This window comes from Narcine bancroftii, chromosome 11, assembly GCF_036971445.1.
Source record: "Narcine bancroftii isolate sNarBan1 chromosome 11, sNarBan1.hap1, whole genome shotgun sequence".
Classification (NCBI taxonomy): Eukaryota; Metazoa; Chordata; class Chondrichthyes; order Torpediniformes; family Narcinidae; genus Narcine; species Narcine bancroftii.
This window is the reverse complement of record NC_091479.1, coordinates 104,241,682-104,256,583: the sequence shown is the minus strand read 5'-3', so window position 1 is coordinate 104,256,583 and position 14,902 is coordinate 104,241,682. Positions and strand designations below refer to the sequence as shown.

At 44.6% G+C, this 14,902-nt stretch overlaps 1 protein-coding gene across 13 annotated transcripts in view; it reads left to right on the top strand.

The window, feature by feature from the left end:
- parpbp (PARP1 binding protein) overlaps window positions 1-14,902 on the top strand; it is a 139,289-nt gene that overhangs the window by 51,378 nt on the left and 73,009 nt on the right. For all 13 annotated transcript variants that reach the window (XM_069904389.1, XM_069904393.1, XM_069904391.1 and 10 more), the window contains 2 exons: window positions 815-969; window positions 11,547-11,730. In XM_069904389.1, coding sequence (XP_069760490.1) covers window positions 815-969; window positions 11,547-11,730 — 339 coding nt within the window. The remainder of the gene's footprint in view (window positions 1-814; window positions 970-11,546; window positions 11,731-14,902) is intronic.

Sequence of the window (14,902 nt, the reverse complement as noted above, 5' to 3'; positions counted from 1 at the left end):
AAGGAATCTAAGGGTTGGCACAACATTGAGGGCTGAAGGGCCTGTACTGTAGTGTTTGATGAACTTGAAGGTACTAGCCCTCTCCACTGCTGACCAATCAATGAAGACAGGTATGTGGTTCCTCTGCCTTGCCTTCCTGAAGCCCACAATATGCACCTTGGTCTTGCTGATATTAAGAGCAAGATTATTCTATCCACACGATCAGATTCTCTATCCTATATTCAGACTCCTCATTGGCTATTAATTAGCCAATAGCCCTTGTGGCATCAGTGAATTTATAAATTGGATTGTGTTGGCAAGTTCTACTCCAATCATGGGTTTGGGGGGAATGGAGCAAGGGTTTAAGCCTGCAGCATTGAGGTGCCCCCGTGTTCAATTTATGAAGCTCCTTTTCTCCAATAGTGATGCAGTAACCAAAATAACCAGCCTATCCCCTTGTGGCCTGATCTCCTTTTGTTTAATGATTCTGTAAAGTGCCTTGACATGTTCTCCAACTTTAATTATTTGTGGGATGGGCGCTATCCCTGGACAGTCCTGCATTTGTGGCCTGTGGGGCGGTGGGAAAGAGCTGTGTCTCAGCAGCGTTGCTGAAGGTGCTGTTAGATCCTGAGACAATGAAGATATTTCATTTACATGGGGTATTTTGTCTCATTCTGGCAATCCTTGAGCCAGTAGTGCCAAGCATGGGAGTTGCGTAGAATTTCTGGAATTACTTCCCCCTTGCCTGGACCTTCCCTCTGGATTGACTGTTTGAACGAGTCTCTGCTACTTTAACATTCTAATGCTCCTCATTTTTGTTTTTCTCCCATCCAAGGCTGCAACATCCTTCATTAGATCCTTGGAGCTCGGAGGCAAGAGCTACACGCCTTCAGCTGACCACCCAATGATGCCATCTGTTAAAGGACTGATGGATTTGGTGCACTTTGTGGATCAGTTGCAAGAAATAATGGGAGAGACATCTGACTCCAGGTACTGGCACTCTCTCAAGCTCAAATTAAAAACTAACAGGATAATAGAATCGCTGAACTTGTATCTGGGGGGGGGGGGGGGGAATAAACCTACAGGGAATCTTAAGACAAAAACAGAAGATGCTGGAAGTGCTTCCAAGGCAATGGAGTTTTAGATCAGACCTTGCAGATTTCATAGACATTCTGCAGTAGCTTGTTTCATATTTGTCTGAAGGAAGTAAAAGTCTGCAGACACTGTGCTTGAAGTAAAAACGTAATGCTGGAGAAACTCAGCAGGTCACAGTGAACCTTGTATAGCAAAGATAAAGATACAGAACCAATGTTTCTGGTCTTAGCTCTTCATCAGGTATGTGTCCTACCTCGATGAAGGGCTCAAGCACATGTATCGAAAGCTGCTCTCGGGTGGCCAGAATACCCCAATGCAGCTGTCGGTTGGCCACCTGAAAGTGGAGAACCTGGCCAGAAGGAGCACTTACCTAATCCTCCTCCTGTAGGCTCAGAGAATTCCCCCGTTGCACCTGAAAGCAGCACCAGGCAAAGTGGCTAGCAGCTTTCAGGCGCCTAGCTGTTCCCACTGTCTGACAGTCCCCCGGCGCGAGACGTCAGGGCTGGGGCGGCTGGCGCAGGATGCTGGGGCGGCTGGTGCGGGATGTCAGGGCTGGAGCAGCCGGTGTGGGACGTCAGGGCTGGATGGTCACCCTCCTGCGCTGGAGGGGCTGTCGGCAGCGGGGAGGCGAGCTGTCAGATGGCTGCCCCTGCCCCGACTCAGGAGCCGGCATTTGCTCCAAGGCACCTCTCCCCGCTGTGCACCTTTCAGGTGGCAGAACACCCCCTTCAGCGCTGCCACCTGAACATCCCCTCACAGACACCTGCAGCTGCTCTGGAGATGCATTCTCCAGGGGATTCCACCAGATTTGATAATTACCTATCTAAGTACATGGTTTGACCTGCTGAGTTTCTCTAGCATTGTGTTTTTAGTTCATATTTGTTTTGGATGGGTGCCAGCAGATGTTGGATTCTGCAGTGAAAGTAGGAGTCTGTTATAGTGTTAAATTTAGACATTCAGCATGGTAAGAGGTCCTTTCGGCCCACGGGCCCATGCTGCCCATTACACACAATTGGCCTACAACGTTTTGAAGGGTGGGAGGAAACCGGAGCCCCCTGGGGAAAACCCATGCAGACAGAGGAAGAATGTACAAACTCCTTGCAGACAGCGCAGATTCAAACCCTGGTTGTGATGGGTGGTGTTGTAACAATGTTACGCTAACTGTGCCACCTTGAAGTAAGGGTCTTGGGATGGTAGATTGTCCTGATTTCTTCTAGGCGAGGATGATGCATCTAGAATAGCTCATCCTGCCCAATTGCAAACTGTACCAATCTTCCAAAACCACATGACTTTAATCATTGAATGCCTCCACTCTGGAAAAGAAGGAGACTGTGGCTTGTCCCCGACGCAAAGGCCAGCTGATCGCTCCTCTCATTTGAGGAGAGGTTGGGGGGTGGTGGGAAAAGCAAGGTAAGATGCATTGGGCAGGTGTTACACAGGGAAGAAAGCAGCTTGTTAATGTAGGTAGTAAATCTTGGAGTAGAAACAAAACTGGAATAATTTTGTTTGGAACTACAGATACTTAAACTGGCACATTGTGGCATTCAGACAACGAAATGAACATTTAAAGTACTTTAGGCAATGAAGAAGCCAGACAATCTGATCTAGGACTATGGAACGCTGTTACAGTGCCAATGACCTGGGTTAGAACCTGGTGTGGTCTGTAAGGAGTTTGTATGTTCTGCCCATGTCTGGGTGGGTTTCCTCCGGATGCTCTCGTTTCCCTCCTCCCTTCAAAGCATACAGGAGCTGTAGGTTAGTTGGGATATTTGGGCAGTATGGGCTTGTGGCCAAAGGTCCTGTTACTGTGCTGAACATCTAAATTTAATTTTATAAGACCTCTAATGTGAAGCCAAGATGCTGAAAAATTGGGGAAGGTCAAAGATTAATTCCACAAGACCAATAAAATCAGCCATCTGTCCATAACAGATTTGTGTTGTACACAAGATGCACTGCAGCAACTGGCTGAGATTCCGCAGTCAGCACCTTCCAAACTCTCCACCCTATCAGTTGGAAATCCAAGGGCAGCAAACATGGGGGACATCATCCTCTTTTTCCCCCCCCCCACCCCAAATCTTTGCCCTCCAAATCTCCTGCAGTCCTATCTGGGATATGTACCCTCAAAACTGGGTCAAAATCTCCCTCCTGAACACTATTGTCTGTACACTTGCACCTCCAGGACTGCAGAGGTTCATAAAGCCAGCTCCCCACTGTCTTCTTGAGGACAATTGGAGATTGGCATTGGCATGCCTGTTTACCCTGCAACACCCACCTCCCTTGAATATTTAAGATGCAAAAAAAAGCTACTTAAATTACCTCAAAAGAGGTAGCACATATTTGATGGGCTGAGTTCCCCCTTGTGTGGTGTCCTGTTTTTTCATGCAAGGTGGCTGCCTTTATTGTTGAGGTGTGGATAAGCTTGTCGTCCCTCCTGAAATGTGGGAGAGCAGGAGGAGGGAGAGGGCTGATCATATTGGATTTTGGTGATCAGGGAGCCAAAGTGCAAATTGCTGAGCTTGCGTTGACTGCATCATTCCCCTCTCTTGGAACGAGGATCTAGCAGCTGTGGGTTTGATTCTGATCACTTCCACTAATCGGAAAGTTTCTAGGCGTCTAATCATTCAGTTGCAGCATGAAACACACAGGTGGATAATGTGGAAATAATTGGAACTAAATAACAAAGTGCTAGGTAAAGAGATCTCGGCGGGTAACTCGACTGCCTTTTCAACGTAAATCTGTATGTCTATCTGAGGAAGTCTAAGCCAGCCATTTCTGTGCAGCTAATGCAGTGCAGAACATCTGTACGAGGGGCTGCACTTAGAACTTGGCTGGCAGCTGTGCACACACCCTGGGCCCCAGCTTTCTCTGTGTGACTGCCTGAGCTGGGGGTGAATTAATTTGAAAGGCTGCAATTGCTGGGATGTGAAAATGCACAATTTGCAGTAAATGTGCGAAGGAGGGACACTGGGTGCTGGTGGCTTAATTAAAACCAGAAACTGCTGAAACAGTTCAGCAGGTCAGGCAACTGTGGAGAGAACAGAGAGCATCTCGGGTCAGCGACTTCTCGGCAGAACTGGAAAAGGTTGGTCGTGTCCCTGCCTTTAAATAAATCTAGGTGAAGGCAGATCACATGAGTGTAATCAGGGTAAGTGTGGGAATCAGGCAAGCAAGGACACAAAAGCTGGGTTAAGAGTAGCTCGGAATCCTTTATTGGCACCACTTGCTGTTTGATTTTACTTTTATATATTTTTAAAAAAAAAAAACAAACCAAAATTGCATATACTGGCTGAAGAGGACCCTCTGGGGCCAAATCCCACAACCACAGCTCGGAACTACCAGCCAAACGCCCCTCAAAGGAGATGAGAATATCTTCCTCCAGCAGCAGTTCAGACAATGAGTTGCAGCATCTCTATCACTCTGGGAGAAAGCCTCAAATGCTTCTACCAGAGACACGAGAGGCTTGCAGACACTCAAATCTGGAACAAAACACAACCTGCTGGAGGAGCACAGCAGATGAGCAGCAACAGTGGAAGAAAAATAATGATCAATGAACTCTGAAGGGTTCTGGCTCAAAACATTAGCAATAGTTTTCTCTCTCACTACAACTATTCTACTTGCTGAGTTCTTCTAGATTGAGATTCTTTCTACTTGTCACTTTAAATCAACACTCATTAGTACTTTTAACCCCATTGTTAAGAGAAATGGGTCCATCCTATCTGTTTCATGTAGGCCCTTCATAATTCTATGTTCTCCTCAGATAGCTCCTTGGCTCTCTGGGTGCCTTGCCTTGCTCATACTAATGTGGTAGTTGAGAGCAAGGTTGGACCCTCACGGATGGGGTTAGAGGTTGAGTTGTTTGTGAGAAGGCATCTTCTTGTGGTTGCTTGTAAAGGGCTTCTCTGTTCCCCACATTTAAACTGAAGGTTCTCAATACTGTCCCAAATAGTCCAGGGATTTCCAGAGTGCCCATTTTCTCTGGGAAAGGGTTAGGGGTTCGAGCTAAGTACCCAAGATCATCTTGTGTTGCTTCTTCCTCTGAACTTCTCTGCATCAAAGGTTTGTCAACGAAAGTCCCACTTTGGAGCCCCCAAACATGAGATTGAAAATGATCCAACGTACTGTGGTTTCACTTGTGTATGACATGTTGCTAAACCACGCTTCGCTGGCCTCTCTACATCCTGCACAAGTCTGCGTGGATTTTGGAGTTAACCGGTTGGGCTGCATGCAGAGGTACCCTCCTCCCTGAACTCAGCATAAAGTAGCAAAAACTTAAACTGAGCTCTTTGGGCATTATCGCAAACAAACTAAAGGGTTCTTTCTAGAGCTCTGAGGCAATAATCATCACTTGCTGGAGGAACTCAGCCGGTCTCGCAGCATCCATTGGAGGTAAAGATATATTACTGACATTTGGGGCCGGACCTCTTCCCCAAGGCAGAAGTAAAAAGCAGGCAGGTGTCTGAACCAGAGAGGGAGAGAGGCACATACACAAAAGGAGACTGGTCAAAGATGGAGGTGTGAGTTAATGGAAACCAGGGAAGTCCATGCGAATGCCATCTGGCTGGAGGGTGGCCAGACGGAAGATGTGGTGTTGTTCCTCCTATGGATGCTGCGAGACTGGCTCAGTTCCTCCAGCATTTACTGAAGTTTTACTACAATCGGAGTGTCCATAGACTTTTGTGTTTCACTACACACAAATTGGCTGCAGCAAGTCCTTGCAGGAGACTGCCTTAGCTATAAATGTTCAGGCCTTGGTTACCCCAATAGTGAAAGGTTTTTACCATTTATCCACCAAAGTCCCAACAGGAAATGTTGACAGACCCACAGAGTCCCTCCAATACCTCTGAGTTTGTGTGGTACCATTGGCTGATGTGGAGAATATGGATGGGGAGCTACATATTTTCATCAGTGTTGCTTTGTTTGGCAAATAGTCTCTTTCTATGAAAGTTTTACTCCTGAATGCCAACAGCTGTTTATCTGTCAATGTTGCCACAGGTCTGCACTAGAGCCAAGCTGTTTCCACAGAATTTATCAGTGGGCTGTTATTTTGTTTATTTTTTTAATAATCTGTCAATTATTCACAATTTGAAATTAGCTAAACTTCACTTTTATCAGGTCAGAGTCCAGCCCTGTTCGTCTTTTTAATTACGTCTTTTCCAAACACAGCCTCTAGTCTCCTGGTTTCCCATTTGTGAAGCCATTACATTTTAATTGTGCAAGGTCCAATTTTTCTCCTTTCATTGAGTGTTCAGTAGCAATTTTAACTCTACAAACTAGTTGGCCATTTTCCTTATCAAAGTTCTCATTTCTGTTGCACAAGGGCATCCTAAATGTTGCACAAGGGCACTTTCCAATTTGCTTGATTTTAGGGAAAAAATTTGAGACCAGAGGGGTGACTTTTTTAAATGCATAGATTAGTGGGAATATGGAATGAGCTGCCAGAGGAAAGGGTAGAGACTGGTACAATCTGTCTTGGGCCTCCATATCAATGCAATTGCAAAGAAGGCTCACCAGCAGCTATACTCTGTGAGGAGATTTGGTATGTCACCAAGGACTCCAATTCATTTAGGTGTACTGTGGAGGGCATTCTTTCTGGTGGCATCACTGTCTGAGATGGAGATGCCATGGCACAGGACAAGAAAAGGCTGCAGAGAGTTGTGAACTCAGCCAGTGCCAACATGGGGATCAGCCTTCACGCCATTAAGAATATCGAAAAGAGATGGTGTCCTAAAGCTGCCTCTATCCTCAAAGACCCCAACCACCTAGGCCAGGCCCTCTTCTCCCTGCTACCATCAGGATGGAGGTCCAGGAGCCTGAAGACCAACACCCAGCCCACAACAACAGCTTCTCCCCCTCCATTATCGGATTTCTGATGGACAATGAACCGCAGACACCACCTCACTTTCTCCTATTTTCTTGGACTATTTATTTATTTCTAAAGAAATGTACTTTATAGCGATATTTGCACAGAGATGTTGCAGCAAAAGAACAAGTTTTGTGATGTTCATGACCATTGATTCTGAAACAATTACTATGTTTAGACAGGTATGTGGATAGGAAAGGTTTAGAGGGATGGGCTGACTGCAGACAAATGGGACTAAGTTGGGCCAAAGGGCCTCTTTCTATGCTTCTAGAACAGCCATTCTCCACCTTTTTCAGCTATGACCCCCCCTGGGACTCTGCTCAAAGTTTATGGGCCTCCTTCCCTGTGAAGCAGTCAAGTTTGGGTTTCTTCCGGACTTCTCTCCTACATAAAATATTTGTGTGGCATGAGATTAAAAGGAAACCAGGCTTTTACTTTTAATGTGCTGTGGCCCCCTGGGGAGCAGCTGTTGAGAATGGCTGCTGTCAAACTGATTCCATGGCACTGAGGGCAAAATCCCACTGACAATATAATGGTCGTGTAATCTCTCTGTGTATATGTTGGGTGATGGTGAAAATGTCAGCCTTTACTAACCCCGGCTAACTGCACTGCCACAGACTAGGCTGCTGAGTCAGGGTGAGGAAGGAGAGGGTTACGATTCTTAAATATTGACCACTTTGTGGCTGTGACCAGAGGTACATTCAGTGCAGATGGAAGAAGGGAAGCAAGTTTCCTTCCCTGAAGAACTAGACATTTGATTTTTTAAAAAAAATATATATTGTACTTCCATTATCAGGGTTACTGAGTTTATCTTTCCAGATTTATTTGATTTACTATGTAATTTCCTGAGCTGCTTTTTTTCAGAATATGGGTGCCATAGTCAGATTGGCAATCCTGAACTTCCCTGGAAGATCATGGTGAGCTTCTTCAAAACCCAGCCCTTGTCGTGTTGAGATTTGAATCACCAGGCTACTGGATTACTGGTCCAGTGATGAGACCAATTTATCAGTAAAATTCCCCTACTTTGGCTTAATTCCTGGGATATGAGGTTTTGTCCCACGAGGAGCAACTACTGTTATCCAGTATTGGCTAGAATTTGGAAGACTGAGGGAGGACTTGTTTGAAGAGGGTTTGACAGGGTGGATGCTGACAAATGGTAGCTGGAGATTTTGGAACGGTCACAAGATGATGGAAGAGTAGTTTCTTTTTGGAATTTTACCCCTCTGGCACCCATGTGCATTCAAAATCTTATTCATGTTTATTTGTCAAAAGATACTGAGTAATTGAGAAGGGTTCTTTTGCAAGCACACTAATAAGTTATCTCTAACATTCATGCAGCTGTGTAAAGAGTATGATTTGCAGGATTAGAATGAAAAATTGTGGGGTTCACACAGGAGCCTGATGGCTGTAGGGAAGAAACTCTCTTTTAGCCTATTGGTTTGGGTTTCCACCCTCTTGAGCCTTTTTACTCAATGGGAGGAGGGGTAAGAGAGAATGTCTGGGGTGTGGTGTCTTCCAGTGTGTTGGCTGCCTTTCCAAGGCAGTGAGAGCTGAAGATGGAGCCCACAGAGGGGAGGAAAATTTTTGTGATGTTCTGAGCTGCATCCATCACCTTCCGCAGCTTCCTCCGATCTTAAGCTGAACAGCCCCTGTCCCACACTGTGATGTTTTCGATGGTGCACTTGTAGAAGTTGCTAAGGGATAAGGGAAATGAGCTGAGCTTCCTTGCTCTTCTAAATGAGGTGTTGGTGTGTCAAACCAATGAATCTGAGGGGAAAGTTAGAAAAATGGCCGCAAGTATTGGCTTGATGCACCAGTGAGGTCAACGTTGGTGCTAGAAGAAACAACGGGCCAAAGAATTCCCCTCCTGACCAGGTACTGCTGTTGCATTGTCCTGTCCTTTAATCGGGGGTGCGTTGAGACCACAGCTGACCTGTGTCTTTAACACCATTGAATGTATTTATTATTGTCCCAAGTACAGTGAGAAGATTCCCTTTGAATGCCCTTCAGAGGCTGTCGGAGTTGCTGTATTAGTAATTTTTAAAAAATTTAGACACACAGCACAGTAACAGGGCCCTTTCAGACCATGAGTCTGTGCTGTCAAATTACACCCAATTGACCTACAACTCGGGTACATTTTGAACAGTGGGAGGAAACCAGAACCCTGGGGAAAACCAGCACACACAGGGAGAATGTTCAAACTCCTTACAGACAGCACGGGTTCGAACCTCAGGCCCAATTGCTGATGTTGTAACAGCGTTGCGCTAACCGCTATGCCAACCATGTTCTGGTACCATGTTTTTTTAAAAAAAAAAAAAAAATAGAAAATTTAGAAAGAAATGAAAGTCTGTTCCGAGACGGCGAGTTTTTGAGGATCCCGCTGCTGCCTCCACTGTAGCCACCATCCCTGGAGCTAGTTGTGCTTCCACTTGTCCCCATGAAACAGTGAACTCAAACCCTCGATCCATCTGGCTGCTCTCTATTGCCCCTACTCAACTCCCTGGTCCTGACCTCCCTGGCGGACAGTGCCTGCGACCTGGTGAGAAACCTTTGGCTACCTGCGCTCCATCACCCTTTACAACTGGTAGATGCCATATTGCCCTCTGCTAGGTATTTACCAGTACCTCATTGAGAAATATAGCAAGTGAGCTGGCACTGACTCCATTTTGAAGTGGAGAGACCCACCATTTAGAACCGTAGAACACAACAGCACAAAAATGGGGCCTTTGGCCTATCTACTCCATCCTGAACTGCTTTGTCCCATTGAACTGCACCTGGGCTTCAGCCTCCACACCTCTCCCATCCATGATCCATCCAAACCTTTCTTAAATGTCAACCTTGAGCCTGCATTCATCACTTCAGCTGGTGGCTCATTCCACACCCCACCATTCTCTGAGTGAAGAAGTTTCCCTTAAACATTTCACCTTTCACCCTTAACCCATGTCCTCTCATTCTTCTCTCCTAACCTATACACTCATAATTTTATACATCTTTATCAAATCTCCCCTTATTCTCTGATGCTCTGGGGAATAAAGTCCTAACCTGGTTAACCTTTCCCAGTAACTCCGTTCCTTCTGTAAAGCAGTTTCCCCCAGCCCTCTGGCTCTGATGTCCCCCAAATCCTGGACCTTCCCACACGTAGGAAAATCTTTCTCCCAATATGTCATCCACCCTTGTCAATTCTCTTTAAAATGTAAAAATCACTCCACCCACTCTTCCAGGAATATGCAAACACAAAATGAGAAACAGCTTTTCTTTTGTGCTTTGCACAGAATGTCTCAAAGCCAATGTCTTTTTAAAATTTACAACACGGTAGAAGTTGATTCCAGCCATTGAGACCTGTACGGCCCAACAACACCCAATTAATCTCCAGCCCAGAACATTTTGGAGGATGGGAGAAAACCCATGCAGCCCATGGAGAGAACGTACAAACTCCTTACAGACAGTGCTGGATTTGAACCCCAGGTCACTGACATTACAACAGTGTTGTGCTTACTGTGCCGTTGGAATGCTACAGTGTGACCAAGTTTATAATTTAGTTGATGTATATTGTCTCCAAAAATCAAGGTTAAATTTAGAATGTGTTTGGAAGTTCTCTTGGAAGTCAGCCTGTCAATGGTAAATAGTCTTGTGAAACTCCTGGATTCAGTAATCCAAGGACCCAGAGTAAAGGTTCAATAATGCAGGTTCCAATCCAGCTTTGAGTAATTGGACGAATTTAAGCTCCATTATAAGGAGTAAAGTGTTTGCATTGGTAATGGTGACTATGAAACTATTGGAATATTGTTGAAGTGTAATGATGAACGATTGGGGCAGGGGTTCGAATCCTGCGGTGTCTGTAAGGAGTTGATATGTTCTCCCGGTGTCTGCTTGGGTTTCCCCCGGGGTCTCCAGTTTCCTCCCACCATTCAGAAACATAACACGGTTGTAGATAAATGGGGTGTAATTGGGCAGCATGGGCTCGTGGACTGAAAGGGGCTGTTAGCGTGCTCTATGTTTAAATTTAGAATTCGCTAATGTACATCGCCCATGAAAATCTGCTGCTGTTACCTGGACTAATATATTATGTGTGTCCAGAGCCACCTGCTGCAGGCAGTTCTTTACTAACTCTGTAAGGCAGTCTAAATTTGTTCCATACAATTGGAATAATAATCACTGCCTCAGTTCAGGAAGGTGTGTCATTAAACACTAACAATATCCACACCCTGTCAAGTTTTATGATGGAGCAACAGGCCCTTTGGCCCAGCTGGTTTTTGCTGACTCCTGAGCTAGTCTCATTTACCTGCATTTGATCAATGCCCCTCCAAGTCTTTCCTCTCCATGCATCTTGAAAATTCTTGTGAATGTTACAATTGCTCCTGCCTCTACTACTTCCACTGACAGCTCATTCCATAGACCCACCATCTGCTCCTTGCCTCTCGGGTTATTTTTTTTTTTTTAAAAGTCTTTCTCTCTTTCCCCCCCCCCCCCCCCCCTGCCTTGTATATATCTAGATTTATTTTATCTTGGGGTGGAGGGGGAATGTCCATAAACCTTGTTTATACTATTCTAGATTAGAATGAAAAGGGATTGAAATTACAGGTGCAATGTTGTGACCTCCTTTTGCTCTCAGCATTGCAGGGTGCCAGATTCTGTCCATGATCACAAGACGTTTGTTGAAGGGGACTAGCAGTGAGAGCCCGCTCTACCTTGCCGGTGAGAAGGTGCGACAGGAGCTAACAGCAAGGATCACCGATGTCGTCAATGGCCTGGACATTACTGTAGGTGGAGGGTCGACAAGCATTAGCCCTGCACAAGTGAGGAGTTTTCATTTTTAATCCCTTAGTTACTGACCTCTGATCATTGGTCTCCCTTTTCTTTTACACTGGTTGGAAATGTTAATCCCCAGATTAATCCAAAATGTCAGGCTGTGTCCTTAATGAAAGACAAATCCAAAAGTCATTGAGAGAAGTAGCTCTTATTCTATATATAACTAGTATTTCTCCATTTCAAGTAATCCACATGATACCCTGCTGGTATATGTATTAAGTTTGAATGACTTAGTTTTAAAACTTTTATTAATTCTGTGATTCAATTTTTAAAAATTGTGTTGATTAATCTTTCCTGATTCAGTTGAGGGAAGGTCATTGAGAAACAGGCAGAGAAGACTGGATTAATTTTTAATTGAATCAAAGATGACCCCCCCCCCCCTCCCAGCCCCATTTTTTAAATTTTGCAATTTTTAATAAGATATTGATGAGACTTTTTTTGCAGACAAAAATTAATAGAAAAGAACATCTGTGAGTGAGATGGAATTTGTAGTAATTTTGTCTGTTCCCTGCATTGGGTTAAATTGTCCCTTAAAACGCCAGATATCATTCCAAACAGAAGCATTTGTATTTAGACTACAAGACATAGGAGCAGAAATAGGCCATTCAGCCCATTGAGTCTGCCCCACCTTTCAATCATGAGCTGATCCATTCTCCCACTCAGCCCCACCGCCCGGCCTTCTCCCTATAACCTTTGATGCCCTGACTAATCAAGAATCTATCCATCTCTGCCTTAAATACATTCAATGACCTGCCCTCCACAACTGTCCATGGCAACAAATTCCACAGATTCATTACCCTCTAGTGAAAGAAATTCCTCTACATCTCTATTCCAAGCGGACACCCTTCAATCCTGAAGTTGTGCCCTCTTGTCCCAGACTCTCCCACCATGGGAAAACAACCTTTCTACCTCTACTCTAACCACACCTTTCAAGATTCAAAATGTTTGTGAGATTCCCCCTCATTTCCTAAATTCCAACGAGTACAGGCCAAGAGCTGTAAACGCTCCTCGTATGATAACCCTTTTATTCCCAGAATCATCCTTGTGAACCTGCTCTGAACCCTCTCCAACGTCAGCACATCCTTTCGTAAATGAGGAGCCCAAAACGGCTCACAATCCTCCGAGTGAGATCTCGCTAGAGCCTTATAAAGTCTCAGCATCACATCCCTGCTCTTGTATTCTATTCCTCTTGAAATGAACACCAGCATCGCATTTGCCGCCTTCACCACTGACTCAATGTGCAAGTGTAACTTGAGGCTATTCTGCATGAGGACTACCACATTCCTTTGCATCTGGGTAATTTCAATTTTCTCCCCATTTAAAAAAAAAAATAGTCTGCCCTTTTATTTTTTCTACCAATGTGCATGACCATCTATTTTCTGACACTGTGTTTCATTTGCCACTTCTCTGCTCATTCTCTTAATCTGTCTAAGTCCTTCTACTTCTTCCCTTTTTACTTAACACTACCTGCTCCTCCACCTACCTTTCATCTTGGCCACAAAGCCATTTATTCCATGACCCAAATCATTAATGAACAACATGAAAAGAAGTGGCCTTATCAAAAGCCATCTGAAAATCCAAATACACAAAATCTACTACTTTTCCATTTATCCAGCCTGCTTGTCACTTCAAAGAATGCCAATAGGTTTGCAAAGCAAGATTTTCCTTTAAGGAAACCATGCTGGCTTTGGTCTATCTTCTCATGCACGTAAAAACTATTAAAAAAATTGATAGATAAATATTTGCAGATGCAGCCAGTGCAAGATTTAAAAAAAAAAGTGAGGCTTCAATCATACAGACAGATCTTTAGGTGGTCTCAGACTAGTTTATGGCTAGGGTTGCATCTCTTCCGTACCACAGACACATTGACTGGCTGTTGGTCTCCAACTAAAAGAAACAAAATAATCTGCAACATTCCCAATTCTGTACCTTTGTTGTCAACCACTTGCCCAGCTTTATTTCCGAAGAGGAGGTTGAGTGTAGACTCTCCTCTGCTGGGGCCATCCATACACTGCATTTGGGACCAAGATGAGAAGAAATCTCTTCACTTACAGTTGTGAACTTATGGAGCTCCTTGACCACAGAATGTTGTTGAGGGCGGTTCATTAAATGTATTCTAAAGGGGGTTAGATGAGGTCACATTGGCTAAAAGGAATCCGGGGTATGGAGAAAAAGTAGGAATTGGATACTGAGGTTGTATGACCAGCCATGGTGCAGGTTTGAAGGGCTGAATGGCCTTCTGATCCTATGTTCTATGATTCTCTCAAATCCTTCCTGGACACACTTGATAAATCCCACATCAGCTAATGCCTTGGAAACATTCAGTCCCTCAACCCTGATCCACTATTCGATAAGATCATGGCTGAATCAGTTTTGGGCTTGATGTTCTTTTAATTTTCTCCCCATTATACCTTGATTCCCTTATTTAAATATGTCTGTCCACAGCTGTCTGGGGAGAAAATTACGAAGATTGACACTCTTCAGAAAAATTTCTCCTCCTCATCTGCGCCTGAAGCCAGTCTCCCCATATTCCAACACAAAGCCCTTAGTTCTAGCATCTAGATCAATGGTTCTCAACGTTTTTTCTTTCTGCTCACATACCACAGAGAACTGATGTTATCCTATTGCTAAGTGGTATGACAATGGGGTGAGGGGGAAAGTTGAGAATCGCTGTTCTAGATATTCCACTGGGGAAACCTTTCTCTCAGAACCCACCTGATCAATTCCCCAGAATCTTCTACCAGAATCTTCTACATTTCAATGAGGTCACAGTTCACTCGATCAGTGCTCAAACTGTCTTCACACATCAACCTCTTCATCCCAGAAAATGACCTCGTGCACTGCCTCCAGTACATACACATCCTTCCTAAATATGCAGACTAATCCTGCCGACAATATTTCATGACCTGTTAAGGTTGCATCAAAACTTTCCTGTTTTAATCTCCTAGGTTAGGGAGATTGTTTTTGGATTGTACTAAAGGTCTCCAATAGTTGTGGGAATTAGGAGTATGGGCAAAGGGAAATCACAGATAGATGTAAAAATAGTAAGGGGTGAAACACGCAAGTCTGCAGATGCTGTGATTGTAGTAAAACACAAATGCTGGAGGAACTCAGCAGGTCTCACAGCTTCCATAGGAGGTATAGATACGTCACCAATGT